Here is a 25524-nt window from a genome sequence, read left to right on the forward strand (position 1 = left end):
AAAATATATGGAAATATACTCATTTTAACCCCAGCTTTGCTGAGTTGCACCATTCAGGAGTGTTTGTTTTCCTTTTAACGGCACTCACACATTCAGACGTGAGAATCTCAATTTCAACCCTGCGTAACGCATACTAAGTGAAATTATAGACACTTCCGAAGGAAGGGTCAAAAATGACAGTCTGATGAATGATACACTCTATAATATTTATCCAACTTCTTACACGAAAAATAAAAAATAAAATAAACCTGAAAATAAAAAAAAATGCAATAAGTCAGCATCAGATGAGAACCTCTAAACCTTTAAAGTATTTGTAAAATCAAAAAAGATGCATACATTCAAGAAATTATTTCATTGGATTAAAAACTCGAAATCCTAAATTTTCAAGAATTTAGGTGTGAAATTGTTGAAATCGCAAATTAAAAATTTTAATTGGCAATCGTGTTCAGATCGATTTCAGAAAGCAAAATAGTGATCTTGAGTGAAAACAAAAATTTGGGTTGTAGAGGGTAAACTAAATAATGTTTATTTATGTTGGAAACGATTTCTAATGATTTTATAACATAATCCAAACTGTTGAACAAATGTGTTGACAGATATTGCCAACAGATTTATATTGTTCGTAACTATCGGAAAACCACAATCCCCGAAATCTCTTATCAAATTTCAACACACTATGCTTATCAATATTTAGTCACAAAACGTGGACATTGATTCTATCCAAACCAGTAGCTTATCTGTAAACACATTGCACCCCGACGCAATCCTTGTAAGATAATTCCAAATTATGCCACTTGGTTCGATAACCACAATGGGTTTATTCGGGGTTTTGCGACGTAAGCGAATTCCTTGATTAGGATCTGTCGACTTTTATGACCCATTGAAATCATTTGATTTATCATGCACCGGTGTTATTTCCTGCCAGACTACCTTATTTAGCCGAATTAGTATTCGACGAATCGTCGAAGTAGTAAGGTGTTTATCCACAATCATGGCGAACAAATGGGTGCTGGTGGCCGTCTTGGCCCTAGCGGTGGTAGCGGTTTCTGGAAAGAAGTCTGCCTCTGCCGTGTCAGTACTGGAAAAGGTTTTGAATGGCAACCCGATGCCAAATATTCCCAAAGGATACACATCGCAAAATCCTCGGACCGTTGAGCACACTTTCCGCACTCGTGTCGATCACTTCAACCCACAGAACCGTGCCACCTTTGAGTTCCAGTACCTGTCCAACGACGAATACTACCAACAGGGCGGACCAATCTTCGTATTCGTCGGCGGAAATCACCCAATCACTTCTTATTTCATTGAGCAAGGTCACTTCCGTGATATTGCCAACTACGAAAACGCCTGGTTATTCACCAATGAACATCGTTACTACGGAAACAGCACTCCGACTGCGGATCTCTCGGTTGAAAATCTTCGTTTCTTGACCGTTGAGCAGGGATTGGTTGATTTGGCAGAATGGATCCACCACCTGCGTCATGAAATTGTTGGCGATCCAAATGCTCGAGTTATTCTGCTGGGAGCTGGCTACGCTGGAGCTATTGCCACGTGGATGCGTCAACGGTATCCCCATCTAGTTGAAGGTGCCTGGGTTTCCAGTGGACAAATTGAAGCTCGCTTCAACTTCAAAGAGTACGCTATTGAGATCGGTGAGTTGATCCGTGACCATGGTTCGAATGAATGTTACAGTCAAATCTGGAGAGCCTTCCGTACGGCGGAGAACTTGGTGGATGTTGGATTGGCCCCCATTGTTGAAGATCTGTTTAACACATGTGAGCCTATCGACGCAGAAACTATGCTGGATGTAGAGACTTTCTTCTTCCACGTTAAAACGGCATTGCAGGCTGTTATTCTAGATGAGCAAGACACTGAAACTACAACCGAGCTTTGTGAACAGTTGGCCAGTAACAATGGAACGACTGATCTACACATTATTGCTGACTGGGTTCTTGACTTTTACGACTTCCTGGAGTGTATGCCTTTTGACTTTAAGGCCGCTATCGATGCACATCAGTATGTCGATCCAGAAGCTCCAGCGAATGCGTTGTATGGTCTGCGTCAGCGCACTTACCAACTTTGCACGGAGTTCGGATGGTTCTTGACCGCGGATGCTGATGATCAGCCCTTCGGCTATCGCGTCACTATGTACTTCTTCCTGAATGTTTGCAGAGCCGTTTACGGAGAATGGCTAACCAGCCAGGTCGTTGTGGATGGAGTACAGCTGACCAACATGCATTTCGGTGGCCAAAATCCTCGTATCTCCAATGTGTACTTCACCAATGGTGATTTGGATCCCGTGAGAGATGTTTCGATTACCGAATACTACGAGGCGGGCGCTGGGGCAATTGTTGTCCCAGGATACTTTGCTAACGAAGATCTTAATTCGATCAGTGGATACAATTCACCTGAAATGCTTGATGCCAAACACTATGTACATGAGTTCATTAAGAGCTGGTTGTGGGAGCCAATTGTACCGATATAAAGATGTTGAATAAATGTGTTGCGTTTTTGCGTAATTGTAATCTATTTATTATGTCTAAATGTTATAGTAAGATGTCAAGCACGAAATACGGAAGACGGCCTTACTGTAGAGGTTGAAATACGTATCTATAAAGCTACAATCAAGAGATGGAATAAAATGGGATAGTACTAACTAGTCTTATGACAAGTAAAGGTATTCCACTGAACAAGCTCCAAATAATTGTCTCATTATAGTATAGTAACTTCCCGATTTTGGCAACACGACCGGATTTTAATATCACCAAAATGGAGATGTTGCCAGAAACGGAAAAAAAATTCCTACAAAATTGTAATTCAAAAAATTCAAAAACAGTGAGATGCAAAAAAATACGACATTCTACGGTGGGCTGGTTAGATTAGGGTAGTGTGAATAGGGACATGAAAAACGTGAATAAAAAGAGCAGAAAAGTTTCAATAGCCATTGTTTGCAATGAGTGGTGGTTCATTATTTCAGTGAAAGTGCCCACTATTCGTACAGAGCCCATAATACGCATATAAACCTTAATGACATTCACTTTTGGTTTTGTTTATCCTATTACATATTAATAAACAGATTAACCCTAAAAAACAATAAAAAAATATTTTCGAGGTTGTTGCCAAAATCGTGAAGAAAATGTTGCCAAAGGTACTGGGTGTCATATCAGAATCTGAAATTGGGTCTCGAAATCATGTAAGGATTTGAATGTTAATAGAGCCTTTATCTTTCAACGGGCTTTGGAGATTTATATATCAATCGACGCGGAAACTCTCCATCAATTTGTCAATTTCATTCAAATTCGAACTTTTTTATTAACTTTTGATTATTTACGATAAATTATTGAAAATTTCAATTCTTGTCCTAGACAGTAAAAATATACACCCAAAAAACAAATCTGACAATTATTGTATAAAATCTTGGCATATACAATTCTGTAAGCATTTTATACCGATAATACAAATCTGTAAGATTTCAATACAACAATTCTATTAAAATCTCCCAAAATTGTATATGCCAAATTATTATACAGTTTCTGTAAGGTTCTTATGCCGAACTGTATTAAAATCTGCCATCCGCTGTTTGGGTGTAAGAACCAACTAATCCCGTTCATGTATTCCCAACACAGGCATCAGAATGATGTAAGTTACACGGTAATCTGGAACTACTCTCTTATGACTACAAAGTACGCATATTCTTGGGAAATGGGACTACCCACAAAAGGTGTAAATTGTGTTTACTCTCTTATGTGTACTTCGCGTATACGTCAGAATGTGCATACTTTTTAGTTCATAGCGCAGAATGAAAAATGCGTTATATTGATTCCTATTTTCCGATTCAAATGCATAATTTTTACCCTCTGAATAAAATGTAAAATGCGTACTTTTCACACCCAGAAGACAAGGATTCATCTATGCATTTATATAGGAATCACACAGAAGAAAATTTTAAATAAAGCACATTTTCAGAACAAAAAGCGATGGTGGCGATAATAATAAGGAAGTTAAATAAGTAACAACTTAATCTACATTGGATTTAATACTCCATTACAGTATCAGTACGCCTCCATCACTAAATGTTCTATTAATTAGATTGATTCATTTTTCACATTTTTTTAGTTTAACATACTCTAACCATCTTTCTAGCCATTCTTAACAACCGTAATAGTTCGCTTAACCAGAATTTTGAGAAGAAGATTGAGCAGAATAATGCCAATTCGTGATTTCTTTAGTATATAGCTCTTCAACATCAATATAGGTTTCAGAGATATATCCTCTGGTTCATCCGGCTTAGTGGTGCAACCATTAACGCGAGAGCGGTGTCTGAACATTTGAGAATAGAGACCTTTACCATTTCGTCGTCAACCTCGACCTCATCGTTCATAAAACCTCCAAAACGTTCCTTTTTCTACTTCCGTCCTCCACGATGGTCGTCATCATCTTCGTCATTCTCGTACTTCTGCGAATCCAAATCCTTCACCTTCAGTTCCTGCTCGTCTACGATCTCTTCTTCCTCATCAGACACTCCGCCGGAAATCTTCAGCTTCTTCTTGAATCTGATCTGTTCCACATCCGAACCGGAATGCGATCCGGCCGCATCCGAACCCAGGACCCTTCGATTGACACCCGTCTGCTCTTCCGCTGCTCCATGCAAGGTCATATAAATCGACCGTGTTAAATGTAGTTATAAATTATTTAATACCAAATTGAACAATTTATTGCACAAACATTGCATAAACAACATTTGAACATGTTTATTAAATAGAATGTATATGACAATAATATTGTTGAAAACATTTGCACAGCAACGTTTATACAAATTCAGATAAGCATCGAATGTAGTTGCCCCGATTGCAGTTCAAGAGTCGTTGAATACTGAGTTCTGAAACAACCTGCTTCCAATAGTCAATCCGTGCGCGCATCCGTTGCCCATCACTGTCAAAACAGCAAAAGTATCAAAAGATCATTTTTTGAAGATTTATTTCTTGTTGTGGAGACAATCGAATCCGGCAGGTAAATGAGGTAAATGCAAAATTGGATTGCACAGGATCGAGTGTGCCATGGTTTGTGACGGAGGTGTTTTTGTTCGAACCGTCATTTTTGCAGTTTTTATCTCTGGTTTTTTTTACTAAAGTTTTCAAGTTTATTTTTTAATAGTGTTTTTTAAATAATTATAAACCATTTCAAATGGGTTTCCTGTGGATATTTGTCTGTTGAAGAAAGTTCGGACTTTTTCTTGAATAAGAGTCCACGAAGTTCCGGGGTGAATCCGAAAATTTTGACTCAACATGAAAATGGATCGGCGTTTGACACAGCCGGTGTGCCCGTTCCTGAAGGGATCAAACCTTCAAATGGATCTCCAAGACGTATCAAATCCGGAACCATGCCAGCAGACGTGCAGCTTTACATGTCCTGGCCCATTGGGGTATTGTGCCGCTGGATTTTTGATGCTCTCCATGACGTTCAATGGAACGGAAACTTTGTCTATGCTCAGGATATCCATGGGAAGTAAGTTGATCCGATTCCATTGGTACAGCAGGAAAAGAGTAAGTACTAGTCAAGCAAAGTGAGTACCTCTTCATCACTATTATTTTATCTGAATAATTTTTGTGCTAACGAGTTAAACGCGAGCCTACATATATGTACTAAAGTAGCATCTTGTCGAAGCAATTGGGGTTTCAAATTTTCATTATTAGAAATGAACAAAAATCTTCTCCATATCAATCCATATCAGGGGGAAGGGGAATTTAATTTCTTTTTGCTCTTTTTTCGTTTCAGAGAGCGAGCAAAGGCACTTAAACCTAGGCTTTTAGCCAGGGCAAGGCTAATACCTTCGCCCCATCCGAGGAAAATCATCGGCAAGGATAATGGAGTGACATAAATTTCTTAGCAAAGTCACTCCCAACGTATTTCCACAAATTTTCTATCATTTGCTTATAATGATACTCCTAAACCACATACCATACCCACCATCCAATTCCTTGACATCTATGAGGGCGTCGGTGAGTCGCTGGCCTCTCGTTAAGTAGATGTCATATCATCATTTCCTTCCTTTTCCTAGTAACGGAGAATCATCATTCATGACATTTTGCAAAACCCAGAACAAAGCATTCATAATTGGGTGCGATGCGAACGCGCACCATACGATTTGGAATAGTACGGACATCAACACAAGAGGTGAGTGTCTCTTAGATTATTTAACTGGAAACAATGTTAATATATGTAACGAAGGGACTAACTGCACCTTCATGAACTCTATAAGACAAGAGGTATTACCCGAGCAGAGGCGAAGAACAAAATAATAACATAACAATAACAAACTCTGCTCTAATAACGTTATAAGTTATTGTCTAGCTATTGGGTAAGAAAGTATCAAGTACATATGAAGACTAAAATATGTTATCATAACAGAAACTGTTTTTTGGATGTTATTCTAATGTCAAACTTCCTAACACCATGCATACCACACAAATAGCTGTTTTTGTTGTTCATAAATATTTTTTTACGAAAAATCCAATAATCATGCCATCACAGTGTTTGTTAAAGTATGTCATTACATTATGTGAATCATACCATTCCCCAAAATCCTCTCTCTGCTCTCAGAACAACTCTTTTGCCTTCTCTCTTTGTTTCAACAGCCACTAATTGTATGTAGCAAACCTTGTCCAGAATTGCTTGTTTGATTCCACGGTATAAGACTAGTACGCTTTTGACACGGACTGTGCAAATAGATAGGATAAGGAATCGTCAAGTAATGATTCCACCACTAAAATTCCGTGAGCAGTACGGAGTCGACAAGTAGGGAAAATTTCATAACGCGAATAACGCCTGCTATGTAAATAAATGGAGAAATATGGAAAAATATTCCGTACTATTATTCCGCAAGGTAAAAATGTCATTTCTCCCATACTGAATCAGCTGTCAAATTTTCTGGTAATTTCATAATTTTTTCCGTTAACTCTTTCCGTATTAGCAGCGTACAGGGCTATACCATGTATATAATTCAAAATTATATAGCGTTTTTAATAATTTTTGTGAACTGCCACGATGTTTCATTTTTTGCTATCAAGAATCTCAAATCAAAAATTTATTAAGAAAATTATTTTGAGCTTTTTAGTGGAATGTTTTCACTTGTCATAAAACGAGTTTGTACCTTCCCATTTAATTCCACCACTTGATTGTACCTTGGCAGATACGTATTTCGACCTCAACAGTAAGGTCGAAATAAGTATCTGTCAAGGTACAATCAAGTGGTGGAATTAAATGGGAAGGTACAAACTCGTCTTATGACAAGCAAAAATTTATATTATTTTCTATTTTCAAACTGTCTCCGTCAAAATGGTTTTGACCACCCGAACAACTTTGTAGAAGACGGTAACTATCTAAATCTAACTGATTTCGAGATATGCAATTTTATAGGTGATTCCTTATACAGTAGACGTTCGATAACTGCAATGCTTTTTAACTGCAATTCGATAGTTGCAACAGTTTTGCAATTATCGGACCGCTAAACTTCAAACTGATGTCAAACTCAATGACAGCTGCATTGCGCTGCACATTTAGATGCACTTTTATTGCATCTGACGTCGATTGACAAACGTTTGACGTCTAGAATGCGTTGCAGTTATCGAACGGCATTCGTTAACTGAAAAGTAAACATTTTGCAGTTATCGAACGGCTACTGTACACTAGCGCCACCAAGCGGTTGAATTTCAAACAAAACTTGTCTCCGTCACAATGGTTTTGACCACCCGAACAACTTTGTAGAAGACGGTAACTATCTAAATCTAACTGATTTCGAGATATGCAATTTTATAGGTGATTCCTTATACACTAGCGCCACCAAGCTTTCTAAATCTAGAAGATTTCGAGATATACAATCTTACAGGTGAATCACTGTACTCTAGCGCCACCAAGCGGTTGAATTTCAAACTAAACTTGTCTCCGTCACAATGGTTTGAATCACTCGAACAACTTTGTAGAAGGCGGTAACTTTGTAAATCTAACAGGTTTCGAGATATACAATTTTACAGGTGATTCCTTATACACTAGCGCCACCAAGCGGTTGAATTTCAAACTTAACTTGCCTCCGTCACAATGGTCTTAATCATTCGAACAACTTTGTAGAAGGCGATAACTTTCTAAATCTAACAGATTTTGAGATGTACAATTTTACAGGTGATTCCTTATACACTAGCGCCACCAAGCGGTCGAATTTCAAACTAAACTTGTCTCCGTCACAATGGTTTGAATCACTCGAACAACTTTGTAGAAGGCGGTAAATTTCTAAAACTAACAGATTTCGAGATATACAATTTTACAGGTGATTCCTTATACACTAGCGCCGCCAAGCGGTTGAATTTCAAACCAAATTTGCATCCATTACTATTCTAACAAGATTGAATATTGAATAAGTGGCTATTCTGTCGAATTAATGTCAATTTTGTCTTAAGCCATCAGTTTTTCGATTTGGAAGTTATTAACTCATGTTTGTTAAGCCAGACGAGCGTGTACATGTTTGTTTACATTATTCGTAGTCGGAAGCAAAGTGCCACCTCGATAAAAAACAAATTTCGCTCGAGATTTCGTTGTTTTTCGGTGAAAACAGTCCGGGATAATATGTTGTGTTGTGACCAGTGATGTGATGGAATGTGGATGCGATGTTGGACCCGAAGAAGGGCAGGAGATTCGTCACGAAGAGGCACGGTCCGTGTCTGCAGCGCGTGGGGTGATTTGGAGAGTGTCGGACGGAACTTTTCCTGTGTGTTGGCAGAATTCGGTTCGAGGGCTTGTGTACTGGAAGCCTGATTGCGGCAATTGATCCGGTCCTGTCCCTCCTTGTAGGGAGAGGCTGGACCTAGTCGGTAATCGACAACGCCCAAGCTCCCCGGTCGGCGCGGCGTCAGACGACGAAAAATCCCGCTGGTCGCCTTCGGGTGTAGCCACGCCGGTACAACTGGGGGCCCTTCATCGGCGAAAGCCGGTTTGGGCATTGGCGTTGGCAGCTGGCAGGGCCGGAAGGTAGGTTTATTGTTTAATCCCATTAGTGCTTGTATCTTTTTAGGTGAATTCAGCTACAGCTTAGGTCCACTTGCCTGCCTTTCAAAAGCAAATTGTAACGTGGTAACTACTGGACTTGGACTGGATGTTTGGCCAGGTCATATTTTTGTAAAACGTGAGTTTTGCTTTAATTGGTTTTAATTAGTTTTAATAACTGACAGGCTAACGTATGATTAATAAATAACAATAACAATAAGTTGGCAGAGGATGATGAGGTTTCGGTGGTAGCTTAGTTTAATTTCCAAAATTTCCGTTTCCGGTTGGTTATTTTGATTTTAAGGTTCCTTTTAAGGTTGACTTGTTCCTTGACAGAATGAAATCAGCTAGATCCTGTGATTTTGTGATCCATTTTTGATTTTCCATTTGATTTTCAGGAGTGGGAACCCCGGCCTACAACGTTGCCAGGTTTCCCTCCGTTCAATCTAAACTCATAAATAGTATGCTCCTGCTTGTTGGTAAGATTTACGATTTCCTTTTGTTGGTTTGACCCAGCACATTTTAAAGGATTTATGTCTACAAACCCAGTTTTCCACCGATAGGTTTAAGGCCCCAGGTTTGTAGGTTCTTGCTAATTTTTCGAATCATTTTATCAATTTTGCATTTGCATTCTTTCACGATGATCTCGTATGAATTCATATAATTATCCAAAATTAGTTTACGTAGCTATTGTGAAAAAGACCACTTGGGTAGCACCTCCTATTACCGTCCGCAACTCGATAACTCGTCTGCGTTTCAAACTTTTGTATATCATAGGAATCTACAGATGCTAACCGTGTATCGAGTAATTCGGTTCAAATGCGCCTGAGTAATAAACGTTGCGGATGGGAATAGGGTACTGCCAAAATGGTCGAATACTCCAATTAATTAGATTCACTACATTTCTATTATATTTTTTTAGTGAACTAAACCACACACGGGAGCTCATAATTCATCAACCCTAGGGTAACCGATGGACAATCTAACCATTTCTATTACATACATCATGCCGGGAAGGTCTTGCATAAGGTATGTATTACTGTTGTGGAAATAAAGTTTAATTCTATTATGATTTATTATGTTTATTATTTTCAGAAAACAACACTCCGCACATTGAATGACCATCGTAGAAACCCACCTAAAATAAATTTTAAAATCGGAATCCTGATTTACAAGACTACAGTGTCGACCCACCCATCAAACAAAATTTAATTTTAATTTAATTTTAATTTAATTTTAATTTGATTTTAATTTAATTTTAATTTAATTTTAATTTAATTTTAATTTAATTTTAATTTAATTTTAATTTAATTTTAATTTAATTTTAATTTAATTTTAATTTAATTTTAATTTAATTTTAATTTAATTTTAATTTAATTTTAATTTAATTTTAATTTAATTTTAATTTAATTTTAATTTAATTTTAATTTAATTTTAATTTAATTTTAATTTAATTTTAATTTAATTTTAATTTAATTTTAATTTAATTTTAATTTAATTTTAATTTAATTTTAATTTAATTTTAATTTAATTTTAATTTAATTTTAATTTAATTTTAATTTAATTTTAATTTAATTTTAATTTAATTTTAATTTAATTTTAATTTAATTTTAATTTAATTTTAATTTAATTTTAATTTAATTTTAGTTTAATTTTAATTTAATTTTAATTTAATTTTAATTTAATTTTAATTTAATTTTAATTTAATTTTAATTTAATTTTAATTTAATTTTAATTTAATTTTAATTTAATTTTAATTTAATTTTAATTTAATTTTAATTTAATTTTAATTTAATTTTTAATTTAATTTTAATTTAATTTTAATTTAATTTTAATTTAATTTTAATTTAATTTTAATTTAATTTTAATTTAATTTTAATTTAATTTTAATTTAATTTTAATTTAATTTTAATTTAATTTTAATTTAATTTTAATTTAATTTTAATTTAATTTTAATTTAATTTTAATTTAATTTTAATTTAATTTTAATTTAATTTTAATTTAATTTTAATTTAATTTTAATTTAATTTTAATTTAATTTTAATTTAATTTTAATTTAATTTTAATTTAATTTTAATTTAATTTTAATTTAATTTTAATTTAATTTTAATTTAATTTTAATTTAATTTTCATTTAATTTTAATTTAATTTTAATTTAATTTTAATTTAATTTAATTTTATTTTAATTTTAATTTAATTTTAATTTAATTTTAATTTAATTTTAATTTAATTTTAATTTAATTTTAATTTAATTTTAATTTAATTTTAATTTAATTTTAATTTAATTTTAATTTAATTTTAATTTAATTTTAATTTAATTTTAATTTAATTTTAATTTAATTTTAATCTAATTTTAATTTAATTTTAATTTAATTTTGATTTAATTTTAATTTAATTTTAATTTAATTTTAATTTAATTTTAATTTAATTTTAATTTAATTTTAATTTAATTTTAATTTAATTTTAATTTAATTTTAATTTAATTTTAATTTAATTTTAATTTAATTTTAATTTAATTTTAATTTAATTTTAATTTAATTTTAATTTAATTTTAATTTAATTTTAATTTAATTTTAATTTAATTTTAATTTAATTTTAATTTAATTTTAATTTAATTTTAATTTAATTTTAATTTAATTTTAATTTAATTTTAATTTAATTTTAATTTAATTTTAATTTAATTTTAATTTAATTTTAATTTAATTTTAATTTAATTTTAATTTAATTTTAATTTAATTTTAATTTAATTTTAATTTAATTTTAATTTAATTTTAATTTAATTTTAATTTAATTTTAATTTAATTTTAATTTAATTTTAATTTAATTTTAATTTAATTTTAATTTAATTTTAATTTAATTTTAATTTAATTTTAATTTAATTTTAATTTAATTTTAATTTAATTTTAATTTAATTTTAATTTAATTTTAATTTAATTTTAATTTAATTTTAATTTAATTTTAATTTAATTTTAATTTAATTTTAATTTAATTTTAATTTAATTTTAATTTAATTTTAATTTAATTTTAATTTAATTTTAATTTAATTTTAATTTAATTTTAATTTAATTTTAATTTAATTTTAATTTAATTTTAATTTAATTTTAATTTAATTTTAATTTAATTTTAATTTAATTTTAATTTAATTTTAATTTAATTTTAATTTAATTTTAATTTAATTTTAATTTAATTTTAATTTAATTTTAATTTAATTTTAATTTAATCTCAATAATCAACTGTTTTAAAAAAATCAAAGAATGATGCAGTAGGTTTTTTGAAGCATTCATAGTGTCGTATTTTGAAATTGTAATTCCAGCTTAAGTGTAATTAATATAATATAATATAATATAATATAATATAATATTAATAAATTTACAAGAAGAACAAATCTTAGTATTAACTTGTTATTCAATAACAATTCAATAACAAGCTTAGTTATCCTTTTTCATTGAATTCCAATATCATGTGGTGTTATTTGTTTGTTCTTGAATACCATTTCAATAACTAACTCAGTCCTCTGTACAATTTTATACTTTGAGTTATTCATTCATTATCAAAATAATACCAGTTGTTATTGCTCAGGTGTTATTCATATAAATTTTAGTTATTATTTTTTGTTATTTTAACTCTTATTCCAACCTTATGAATAACTTATCGGGGTATTGTGGTATTTAAAATTAATACCTCGTCAAGTTATTCATAAGTTATTTTTTTCTGCTCGGGTAGACTTGACACTATGTAGTAATAAAGCCTGTCCACGTTAAATTTTGGACACCCATCATCCAATGCTATTTTTTTAAATTTTCACAAACCATTGAGAAGATTAATTTACATGACAGCTGAATCCCTCCGCTTTATGTGATTTTTTGAGCATATTTTCATTCTTGTCAAAGTGATGAAATGGCTACAAATCAATTGGACATTGTCTCAGTGTCCGAAATTTAACGTGGACAGGCTTTACAATTTCAGGTAATATACACAATTGGCATGTTTCCGATGAAGTATCATTATCTGATCATATAAACATCATATTCGATTATGGCGTTAATGAAATCATAAAAGAAACATTCAGAGATCCCAGGAAAACAAACTGGGAGCTGTACTTATAAATTTAGCTTCGGGTGGCAACTTTTTAGACAAAGGTATCAATACATCTGAAGATCTTGAAAACACAGCTACAGAAGTAACTAATAGAATAATACATGCTTTCAATAACAGTTGCCCAGTTAAGGTACGGTCAACCGACAGGGATGTACCTTGGTGGAATAAAAGATTAGAAAACTTACGAAAACAGGCTCGCAAAATGTTTAATCGAGCAAAACGTACTTTACAGTGGGATGATTACAGAAAATCACTCACTGTATACAATGAAGAGCTAAGGAAGGCTAAACGAAAAAACTGGAGACACACATGTGAGAACATGGAGAGTACTCCTGTGGTTGCTAGACTTCAAAAGGTTTTATCTAAGAATCATTGGAATGGTCTAGGTACTTTAAAAAGAAAAGATGGATGTTTTACCACAGAGAACAGTCATGGAGGCTCGAACAAAATTTCTTGCAAAACATGTGTAAACAAACACACCGAACCTCAACGCCATCGACGTCGACATTGCAACTCACAATCTCATTTTGACAACACAATGGCGCTGGTATGCTCTTGCATGCATAACGACACTAGCGCACAGTGTCATTTTTTGATGACGCTAGCGCTAATTATGCACGGGATACCGGTGACATTCCAAAGTAATTTCATAATGAACAGTAAAAAGTTATCACAACATGGCGAGTGGAGCTTCAACGTCTGTTCTCTGTGGTTTTACTTCCAATACAGCAGAGACACTGAATTATTTGATGGAAACACATTTCCCAGGCTCTCTTCCTAGCTTGGATGAAAAAGCGACACCCTTGGATTCACATACTGGATCATTAAAGACCAGTGTCGTGTCCCTATTTCTTAAGCTTGCGCCGTTTCTAATTTTAATAACACTTTCCGATCACTCTGCATATACTCTCGTCCGGTCTGATTTGCTGTCCGTTGCCAACTGACTCAAGCAGTTCCCCGAGCTTCTCACTCTCCGTAAAATCATATTCATTTCGCAGGGGTGAGTTAATATTTTACCGCCAAACTGTTTCAGGGGTTGGAACGGAAATAAAGAATAACAAGTGAAAATGGATAATATTTATTTGATCTCAGAACTCTACATCTCTTTAACGGTGTAAGAAAAAAAAGGCAAAAAAAAAAAAGGTTCAATGCTCATTAAATAGTGCCGATTTATGAACGGTACTTTGCTGGCAATTTCTTCATCCGCTTTGGTCGATTAGGGGAAACATCCTGGTGATTGTTGTTAAGCAATATCCTCTTCGAAATGGACACAGGCTCAGCGTTCTGCTTAATACTCTTTTCTAGTGCCTGTTCGGAAACCTGCTGCGATGTCGACGGCTCATTAATTAATGGCCACTTCTTCAAATGGGAGATGGGTCGACGATAACGAACACCATCGTCATTGATAACGATGACGTCAATCCCAGTTTTCTTCAACACTTTGAACTTTTCAAGTTTGAAATTTGGCTCCAGTTTGCCCGACTCATAATTCTTCAGCATAACCTCATCTCCTACATCGATTTCGGAATACTTTGCATGTCTCCGGGTGTCGGAATATATTTTACCTTTCATTTTTTCTATTGCATCATTGTCATGTATTCCTTCATCACGTAACCAATAGGGTTCGGTTCGAAGAGAAGGCAGCAGATCCTTGATCGGTCTTCCAGTCAGTAACTCCATAGGCGCTTTTCCGGTAACGGAATGTGGCGTTGTGTTATACATGTATTCATAGTCCCTGACGGCTTTCCGCCAATCTCTCTTCGTGGCCTTCGCAATCCTTAATGCTCGCAAAACGCCTTGATTATGTCGCTCAACAAGGCCGTTCATTTGCGGCCAATAAGGAATTGTTTTAACGTGTTTGATATTTTTCGAAATACAATAGTGGGCAAACTCTTCAGAAGAGAAAGGCGGACCATTATCGCTTCTAATCGATTCCGGATATGTTTGTTCCATGAACACGTTTTCCAAAGCCTCGATGGTTTTCTTAGCTGTAGTGCCATTCATCTCAACAACCTTCGTGAAGCGGCTATAGTAGTCAATGATGACCAAAAATGTAGCACACTCTTTAGCAGAGAAAAAATCTATCGCTATCTCTTGCCATGCTCGGTTTGGCATTAATTTCCGTTGCATGGGTTCAGGCACATCCATTCGACTTACGGCAGCACAACCAGCACATTGCTGTATAAATTCCCCAACGTCTCGATCCATACACGGCCACCATACTTTGTCTCGTAGATTTCGGCGCATAGCCACTATTCCTGGGTGGCCACGGTGAGCGATTCCCAGGGCTCTCTGGCGCAATTTCAGTGGTAAGATAATTCTATCCTCCCTAACGACTATATCTTCGATCACTCCTAGCTCTTTTTCGAAAGCCTGATAGCGGAATAACTCTTTAGACCAATCTTTAGTTGCTAATGCCCTGATAACCGCAGACAGGGTTTCATCACGAGCTGTTTCGGTTTTAATTTCTTCAAGAGTAATAGCATTATGGATCTCTCCGATGGAACATAAGTAGTGCTCTGTTGTTTCATCGAATGGGACATCTGAACTCTTACACAACCGAGAACATATATCCGAGATGTTGGAAGATCCTGGAATGTGGTGGACCGTGAAATCGTAAGGCTGGAGGCGAAGGGCCCAACCTTCAGCTCTTGTGCAAGCTCGCTTTCCGTTTTGGTGCTTTCCTCCATATATGTACTCCAACGTCTTATGGTCTGTGAATACCGCGAATTTCGTCCCAAACAAATACGGGTAGAATTTCTCAACAGCCCACACAACCGCCAATGCCTCCCGCTGAGTTTGTGGGTAAACTCTTTCAGTCTTCGTCAAACCTTTAGATGCAAAGCTAACAATCCGTGCATCGTTTGCGCTATTTCTTTGCGTTAAAACCGCCCCAAGTCCGACTGGAGACGCGTCGACATATAACTCAGTTTTATCCGCCGGATCGAAGAATCCCAGTCTTTGAACGTTGTTCGATATCTCATTACGCAAGTCTTCAAATGCTTCACGTTGATGCTCGCCGAAATTAGCTACCTCACCTCTAATGAATAGACGTAATGGCTCTGTCCTTGTTGACAAATCTGGTATGAAGTGTCCGATAAAGTTCACGAGGCCCAGAAAACTACGGACCTCCTCCTTCGTCTCTGGGCATCTGAAGTTTTGAATCGCAATGATCTTCTCCTCTGACGGACGGATACCAACTGCACTGACTTCGTAGCCCAATATTTCAAGCTTCTCCACGCCAAATACGCATTTTTCCATGTTCAGCAACGCATTGTTTTCCTTAAGAACCGCAAGCGTTTCCCGCAGACGTGCATCATGTTCTTCTCGGTTTCTTCCGGAAACCACCACATCGTCAATGTACACAATTATTCCTTCGATACCGCAAAGCATTTCTGTCATAACCCGTTGAAATATCTCCGGGGCACAATTGATACCAAACATCAATCTCTTGAAGCGCATGAGGCCCCTACCGGATGAAGCTCAATGTGATGAAAAGCGGAAGTTATATCGAGTTTTGAGAAACATCTAGATCCTCGCAGCTTATTCAGTAATGTGTCGATCATGGGGAGCGGATAGTGTTCTCGCTGGATGGCCTGGTTGGGATACTTCATATTGATGCACATGCGAATATCACTCTTTCCTTTTGGAACGACCACCATCGGTGATATCCATTCAGGTGGACCTATAGCTGGTTCAATGACATCGCTGTGCAACATTTCAAGGAGTTTTTGGTCGACTTTTTCTTCCATTGCAACTGGTATACGCAAGTATGCTAGCTTTCTCGGAGGAACGTTTGGATCCACCGACAGCTTTACTTGCACATTCGGAAATTTCGGAAAAGCATTGGTTTTCAATTCAATGTGACAGACATCAAGGCCAACTTGTAGTACCTTGAGTTCTTCTGCAGTTCTTTTGCACAGCAGTGACTTTTTCGCTCCTTGGATGACGAAAAATTCTGCGTAGGTTTTTGGTTTGTTGTCGTTTACTGAGACCCATGCCTCGAAAATCATGACTACCTGCAGAGGCTCCTGACATGCGTATGCAGTAAACTGTCGATCACAATTGAAGCGTTTTTTGTATATTTTCGCTGCACTTTTTGACAAGTCATTCCAATCTCGCTCAGTAAGTGTATTTATGGCCGCCCCGGAATCTATTAAGAAACTCACCGGAAAAGTGTCGATTTTGCATGTAATTATTCCATCATCTTTCTTATGCACCTGGATTATGGAAAGGAGATATACAAAATTTTCGTTTAATTTTTCAACGTTTTACTTTATTTCAAGTATTTTGACATAAAAAAACCTTATCAACTTTTAAAAGAAACGTAAAAAGAAATCTTGTGACATTAATGAAAGAAAAAAGAAACATCATTATTCTACCTTTGGTATGTCCGGTAGTGGGCGTCGAGCAACAATCCGTCCGCGATGGTGGTATCGATCTCCCTCTCGCAACGAATTTGCTCCATCAAACTTTCGGTAAGGTCGACTGCTATTCCATGGCACGTTTCTTCTCGACCTGCACTTTCTTGCATAATGGCCTATGCGTCCACAGTGGTTGCATCTAGCCGCCCGAGCCGAACATTCACGCGAATCTTTTCGATGCTTCCATGATCCGCAATTGTCACACTCTACCTCCTTGCGCTTGACTTGGTTCCAACGTGTTCCATGTTGCTCAACTGTCGATGACTTATGTTTCCACTCTTGGTCTACCGCAGATAGTACTCCGGAGCCCTCGTTCTCTCTTGAATGACGTGTCTTCTCCTTCTGCTTCAGCAGCATCTCCCTGTTTATCGCGTAGTTTGTCAAATCATCCAAACACATGGAGTTTTCCAGGCCTTTATCTCTCACTCGTTCGTCGCGGGCTCCCATTGTCACCTGGTGGAGAATTTCAATTTCCTCGCGAGATCGGAAATCGCACCGCGCCGCTTGTGTGCGTAACTTGAGGATAAAGTGGCTGAATGACTCATCTTCCGATTGCTTCAATGAGCGGAAAAGTTCCAACTCAACACGCTCATTTCTTTTCCTGACAAAGAAGTTAGTCAATCTTTTGATTGCATTGTCGTATTCAGGTACCTCTGGTTGCATTAGCGGAATTTTAACGGGAACAGGATTAATCTCGTCGGCCACTGGTCGCAAATTATAGTAAATTCTTTGAGACCTCGGCCCCCTCGTGCCAGGAGGAGAATTAGTTTATCATGCTGTGATTCGATTTTCCGAAGTTCCAAAACCAGTTCAAATGCTCTGAACCATTCTTCCCATTCGCGTCGAAGATCAGATGGACCGACAGAATCGTTGAACGGTTCCAAAGGCCAGTCTTTGTCGTGTTCCATCTGCAATATTAAACATTACCTCATATTAGAGAAAATTCATCTTCTTATGTTATCCGTCAAAACATGAGACATATGTGGAAAGAACAAATTAGTTATTATAGGTATAGGAATGTCCCATTAGCAACATAATCTAGAGGTTTCATTTTGCAAGTCACTAATTATTCATCTATAACTCTACTCACAACTCTATAGGATGTTCTTCAGATAACATGCGCTAATATCTCTTTTAACATAAAATAGCCGTCAAAATAGCTTGCATTTTGGCGTTGCGAGTGTCACTCATCCCGTTTCACACGATTTGTTATTCATCTCGTTTAAAAATGTGCTGTATTCATAGCACTGCGAAATCATCCGGTCTCACTCACTTTGTTGAACCCTAAAGTCATGCGCTTCGATCTTCACCCGGACTCGTAATGTGTGCTATGTACTTTGGCGCTGCGGGATTAACCCGGTCTCGCTTATTACACAAACCAAAAAAACGGCACGCGCTTCGGTCCTCTACCGGTCTCGCAATATGTGTTATGTACCTTTGTGCTACGAGTTTCACTCGGTCTCACTCTCTCCAGTTAACACTAGCAGAAATGCACTTCGGTCTTCACCCGGACTCGCAATATGTGCTATGTACTTTGGCGCTGCGGGCTTCACCCGGTCTCGCTTATTTCTATTTACAAAAACCACAAACGGCACGCGCTTCGGTCTTCAACCGGTCTCGCATTATGTTATGTACTTCGGTCTCACTTCTTTCTATTTAACACTAACAGACATGCGCTTCGGTCTGACCCATTCTCACAATATGTGTTATATACCTTGGCGCTGCGGGCTTCACCCGGTCTCGCTCTTTTTTTTTCTGTTGCTAACGCGACCACAATCTGCAGAACACTCCTCGACTAGCTTCTTGCACGCGATACTACATGCCACTGAACAATTTAACACCATTTTCGATAACAATCTATTTCGCATTATCACAATTCAACATTTAAAAGAATTCACCACCAAAAATTTTGTAGAAAAAAAACTTTCAGTACTGTAAGCTACCATTACATTTAGCAGTCGCCGCCATTTTGAGAGTATCGAAGATGTGTAGCACTGCTTTAGCCGCCATTTTGATCAAATAAACAAAATTTCCACTAAAATAACTACTAGAAACGACGAAACTAATTAATTTCTCCTCAACTCACCTTGATTGATCCTACCGGCTGTGCCAATTTGTCGTGTCCCTATTTCTTAAGCTTGCGCCGTTTCTAATTTTAATAACACTTTCCGATCACCATGGGCGTAGCCAAGGGGGGGCAGGGGGGGCCGTTGCCCCCCCCCTAAATTGTGGAAAGATTGGTACTGAAATGAATTCCCTTAAACATGTGCACTTTACGATCCAATCATATACAGAAATATGTGGTTGAAATTCAAAAGATTCCCAAAACTTATTAGGGCATCCAGGATCCATAATATATGAAAGTTCAAAACAACTCGAAACATTTCGGACTCAAAAATTCTCCTTGAAATCCTTCTAGAAGCTCCTCTGGGAACTTCTGAATTCCTCCGGAAAGTTATCTACAAATTCCTCTGAAAATCGTTCAAAAATCCTTCTCATGTAATTGTAATTCCACCTTATCTAGAAACCCCCCACTAATTTTTTTTAGGAAATTCACGAGGAAATTCTTTGAAGATTTCTCTTCTTCTCTCCAAGATTTACTTCTAGATATTTCTTCGGTTATTCGCTCTTCAGGAAAAATCCGGCATTTCCTTCAGTCATGCATTCGAGAGTTCCGTCAAGAATACATACGGAATTTCTTCCCAAAATTCTACCAGAAGTTTCTTCAAAAATTTATGATGGAAATCCTCCGATTTAGCTCCATAATTTCACTTGTAAATCTATAAGAAATTCCTTCGGAAATTCTTCTAGGAACTTCTCCGGGCATTCCTCTCGGAACTCTTCCTTTAATTCCTCCGGGATTACTTCCAGGAAATTTTCCGGGAATACCTCCAAACATTCAATAGCGAAATCATCTAGCATTCCAATCTGGAATTCTTTCCGCAATTACTTCAGAATATTCTCCAAGAAATCCTCTAGAAATATCTTCATGAATTTCTCCTGGAATTCGTCCAAGTATTTCCCCAGAAATTCTTACAGGTATTTTTTCGGGAGTTTCTTCAGGTACTTCTCCAGGAATTCCTTCAGGAATTTTCCCGGGAGATTTTCCGCGGAAGTGTACTAGAATTCCTTCCGGACTTCATTCGGAATTTACTCGGATATCTGCCAAGAGTTCTTCCAGAAATTTCTTCGGAACAATCCGCAGGGATTTTCTTCAGAAATTCATCTGGGAATACTTTCAGGATTTCATCTGGGAATTTCTGCATTAATTCCTCCTGGTATTTTTTCTGGGAATTCCTTCAGATATTTTTTCGGAAATTCCTTTAGGAACTTCTCTAAGAATTATTTCAGGACTTCCATGTGGGAATTCCTCCGGAAGTGCTTATGGGAGTTCCTCCGGGAGTTCTTCCTGGAGTTTTTCCAAGAAATTCTCCGGTAATACCTCCAGGAACTTTACAGGGAATTCCTGGACGATATTTGGCAGGAATTTCACGGGAAATGGGATTTCGGAAGTTCCTTCAGAAATATTTTTTCTCTTCCTCTAGGGTATTCCACCGGATATTCCTCTGAAGTTCCATCAGTAGTTCCTTCGGGAATTCAATCAGGCTTTCTTCCAGGAATTCATTTAGAATTTCTTTATGCATTTATCTACAAATTCCTCCAGAAGTTCCTCGGTGAAATTCTCTGGGAGTTCTCACGGGAATTCCTCCGGGAGGTTCTTTTAAGAATTCTTCCAGGAGTTTCTCCTGGAATTCTTACGGAAGTTCCTTTGGGAATTCATCCTAGAATTCTTACGAGAGTTACTCCAGAATTTCCTCCGGAAATTTTTCCTGTAGTTCTTCAATAAATTCCTCCAGAAGTTCCACCGGCAGTTCCTCCGAGAATTCCTCTGATAATTTCTCCGGAAATTCCTATAGAAAATCCCCCGGGAGTTCCTCCGGAAATTACTCTTGGAGTTCCTTTTCAGAGAAACACCCGGAGAAACTGCCGGTGAAACTCCCGGAGGGATTCTCGTAGAAACTGCTGGTGGATCTCCCGGAGGAGTTACCGAAGGAACTGCCGGAGGAGCTCCCGTAAGAACTCCCGGAGGAATTTCAGCAGGAACTCCAAGAAGAATTCCTAGAGGACCTCCAGGATGAGCTCCCAGAGAAACTATCGGAAGAACTTCTGGAGGAATTTCCAGCTTAATTTCGGAAAACCTAAATGATTTCCTGAAAAAAAGCCTGAATAATTTCCTGGAATAGCTTCTGGTGGAACTTCCGGAGGAATTTCCGGAGAAACTCCCGGATGAATTGCTGGTGGAATTCCCGGAGGAACTCTCGAAGGAATTTTGTGGAAGAATTTCTGAAGAAACTCCCGGGAGAATTTTCAAAGGAACCCCGGGGAAACCATCAGAAGCATTCTCGGAAACAAGATAATTCATCTTATAGACAAAACTCGTCTAGCTGAAACTTTTGTTGGGGTTTATAGCTGGACCATCATCATCATCAGAGGACCTCCCGGAGAATTCCCTGAGGAGCTCGCAGAGAAATTCTCAGAGGAGCTTCGGGTGGAAAATCTATATAAATTCCTGAAGAAGCCTAAATAAATTCCAATTCTGCAGAAATTCCCGGAAGAATTTTCAGAGGAACTGCCGATAGAACTACCTGAATTATTTCTCGAAGGAAATCCTAGAGAAATTGGAAATGCCGGTGGAACTCCTGAAGGATCTCCCAGTGGAAATCTTGAAGTTTCCACCGGAATTCTTTCAGGATTTTATTGCGAATTAATCTAGGAATTCCTCCGAGAATTCCATTGTTGATTTCGGTATAATTTCTGTATAAATTTCTGGTGGAATTCCTGGAGAAATTCTTTGAAATTTTCACAAGAAATTATTCGAAACAATTCACGGAAAATTTTAAGGAATTTACACAAGAAATTCGAAGATTTTTCGTGAAGTTCTCAGGAATGTTTACTGGCAATTCTGCGGAATTTCCACGGAATATTCTTATTCTTAAAAATTATGGGAAACAGTACGAAATTATTTGAATTATTGCAGAGAATTCTGCAGAACTTGTTCGTGAAGATTTTCTTGGAGTAAATAATGGTGGAATTTTCGGATCAATTCCCGGAAAAATTCCTTGAAGACACTGCCGAATAAGTTGCTTGAGGCATTCCTGAAGAATCCCTGACAGAATTTCGGATAGAATGCCAGGAGCAATTGTCGAAGGAATTCCTGGAGAAAGCTTATTGATTTTTCTAAATATTATTTCAGAGAGGATTTGATTAGAAATTCAGATGTATGGTTCTAGTTTTCTTAAACTTATGGAAGAATGCATAAGACAAGACTTATGGAAGAATGCAGGATTTTTATAATAATTGTTATAGCCGATTTTATATTCTTTCTGAATACTAAGTTCGTTAATATTTTTCTCACTTTAATCAAAAATATCTGATGAGCAATAAATCACGCATTTTTAAATCCATTATTGTTTTAATCATTATTGTTTCGATTTGGTTTGGAGTTGGTTTCATGTGTTAATATTCATGTGTTTTTATAAAACTACTATAAAACTACGATTTAGAAAAAGTTGGCCCCCCCCTTCTCGAAATCCTGGCTACGCCCATGCCGATCACTCTGCATATACTCTCGTCCGGTCTGATTTGCTGTCCGTTGCCAACTGACTCAAGCAGTTCCCCGAGCTTCTCACTCTCCGTAAAATCATATTCATTTCGCAGGGGTGAGTTAATATTTTACCGCCAAACTGTTTCAGGGGTTGGAACGGAAATAAAGAATAACAAGTGAAAATGGATAATATTTATTTGATCTCAGAACTCTACAACCAGTACGAATGAATCAAAGAAACACAATGATGTTGTGGTAACATCTGGACAAACAATGAACAGAGATAATACGCGACATCTTGCAAGTCGTATTTTCACCCAAGCCAAGGTGGAATGGGCAATAAACTCGTTTGAACCATATAAATCACCAGGTAATGATGAAATTCGACCTGTGATGATCCAAAAAAGTAAAGAAATATTAATTCCTTGTCTGACTGAAATGTTTAGAGCTAGTTTACAATTAAACTATATACCAAGAACTTGGCGCCAAGTGCGCGTACTATTCATACCCAAAGCTAATAAAAAGGATAAAACAAGTCCAAAATCTTTTAGACCAATAAGCTTGTCGTCATTTATGCTGAAAATAATGGAGAAATTGATCGATGATTACATTAAGAAGGAATATTTAGAATTAATGCCATTAAACAAATATCAATTTGCATACCAACATGGAAAATCAACAATAACTGCACTTCATACGCTAGTGACAAAAATTGAAAAAACTTTAGAAGCTAAAGAAATAATGTTAGCTGCGTTTTTAGATATTGAGGGTGCATTTGATAATGCATCTCATAATTCTATGAGAAATACTATGATAAAAAGAAATTTTGATAATTCAATTATAGATTGGATATTTGAAATGTTACAAGGTAGAGAAATCTCTTGTGATCATGGATCTACAACAGTGATGGTTAAAACTGTAAAGGGTTGTCCTCAAGGAGGAGTTCTCTCTCCTCTGTTATGGTCGCTAATAATTGATGAATTATTATCGAATCTCGAAGCGAAGGGCTTTGAAATTATTGGTTTTGCAGATGACATAGTAATTATAGTTCGAGGAAAATATGAGCATATAATTAGAGACAGACTTCAATCTGCTCTCAACCTAACTGTACGATGGTGTGAGAATGAAGGGCTTAGCATAAACGCTCAAAAAACTACTATAATTCCATTTACACGTAGAAGAAGTATTAGAGTTCCAGATATATATTTAAAGGGCATCAGGTTAGAACTTTCTCTAAAAGTGAAATATCTGGGAGTACTTTTAGATAGCAAACTAAATTGGAACTCTCACTTAGATCTTATAATCAGTAAAGCTACAAATGCTTTATGGATAAGTAAAAGAACCATTGGCAACAAATGGGGACTCAAGCCTAAAATGATTCACTGGATCTACACATCTATAGTAAGACCTCGAATAATATATGCTTCACTAGTCTGGTGGCCAAAAACAAAAGTGAAATATATTCAGAAGAAATTAGGAAAACTTCAGAGAATTGCTACTATGTCCATCACAGGAGCTAGGCGTAGTACGCCTTCTAATGCACTTTATGCAATATTGAATCTATTACCTTTACATTCGTTCATACAATTAGAAGCTGAGAAAAGTGCACTAAGATTAAAGAGAACAATAACGTTCTTCGAGGGAGATCTTAGGGGTCATCTCAGTATACTTAAGGTAATCAAAATAAATTCATTATTTAATCATAAAAACTGGATGAATACTAAATACAACTTTGAACGACTATTCAATGTGACGGAGCCTAGTCGCACTGAGTGGGAATCAGAGGGACCTAGTATTCAACCAGGCTCAGTCATATTTTATACAGATGGATCAAAATTAAATAATAGTGTAGGAGCTGGCCTAACAGGCCCTGGAGTAAATATATCTGTTTCAATGGGTAAATGGCCAACCGTGTTTCAAGCAGAAATACAGGCAATTATTGAGTGCACTACCGTTTGCTTACGACGTAACTACAGATATGCAAATATATGTATTTTTTCTGACAGTTTAGCTGCGCTAAAAGCGCTGAAATCAGTGACTTGCTCATCAAAATTAGTTTGGGAATGCTCAATCACTCCAACAGGTGGCTCAAAATAATACATTGAATTTAATTTGGGTTCTTGGGCACTGTGGAATTGAAGGTAATGAAAAAGCTGACTTGTTAGCAAGAGAAGGATCTTCCAAACTATCTGTCGATCCAGAACCATTCTGTGGCATTTCGGAATGTACTCTTAAAATGGAACTAAAGAACTGGGAAAAACTGAAAATAAATGAAATCTGGAATAATACAAGGACAGCACGACAATCAAGGAGATTCATAACTCCAAATGCAACAATAACTAAAAAGGTTTTGAGCTTATCAAA

General features: G+C 36.2%; 2 protein-coding genes and 1 long non-coding RNA gene across 3 annotated transcripts in view; 2 read left to right on the forward strand and 1 right to left on the reverse strand.

Moving 5' to 3' along the window:
• LOC134221807 (uncharacterized) overlaps positions 1 to 18100 on the reverse strand; it is a 51831-nt gene extending 33731 nt beyond the window's left edge. Inside the window, exons 1-2 of the mRNA XM_062700986.1 lie at positions 17514 to 18100; positions 17301 to 17351 (exon numbers count right to left, since the gene is read on the reverse strand). Of these exons, the coding sequence (XP_062556970.1) occupies positions 17301 to 17351; positions 17514 to 18002 (540 nt within the window). The 5' untranslated portion in view covers positions 18003 to 18100. The remainder of the gene's footprint in view (positions 1 to 17300; positions 17352 to 17513) is intronic.
• On the forward strand, positions 960 to 2519 carry LOC134219996 (putative serine protease K12H4.7). Its single transcript, XM_062698916.1, has one exon. It carries the CDS (start codon positions 992 to 994, stop codon positions 2483 to 2485), a length of 1494 nt encoding a protein of 497 aa, XP_062554900.1. The 5' UTR covers positions 960 to 991; the 3' UTR covers positions 2486 to 2519.
• LOC134220929 (uncharacterized) lies at positions 9011 to 10226 on the forward strand. The gene is made up of 3 exons (XR_009982117.1): positions 9011 to 9172; positions 9956 to 10062; positions 10129 to 10226. It is a non-coding gene; the product is annotated as an uncharacterized LOC134220929 (long non-coding RNA).
• Positions 18101 to 25524: the final 7424 nt, after the last annotated feature.

This window comes from Armigeres subalbatus, chromosome 3 (assembly GCF_024139115.2).
Source record: "Armigeres subalbatus isolate Guangzhou_Male chromosome 3, GZ_Asu_2, whole genome shotgun sequence".
Lineage (NCBI taxonomy): Eukaryota > Metazoa > Arthropoda > Insecta > Diptera > Culicidae > Armigeres > Armigeres subalbatus.

Bases quoted from the DNA above. Each gene is read 5' to 3' on its own strand.
- LOC134219996 (XM_062698916.1), top strand. From the start codon at position 992: ATGGCGAACAAATGGGTGCTGGTGGCCGTCTTGGCCCTAGCGGTGGTA.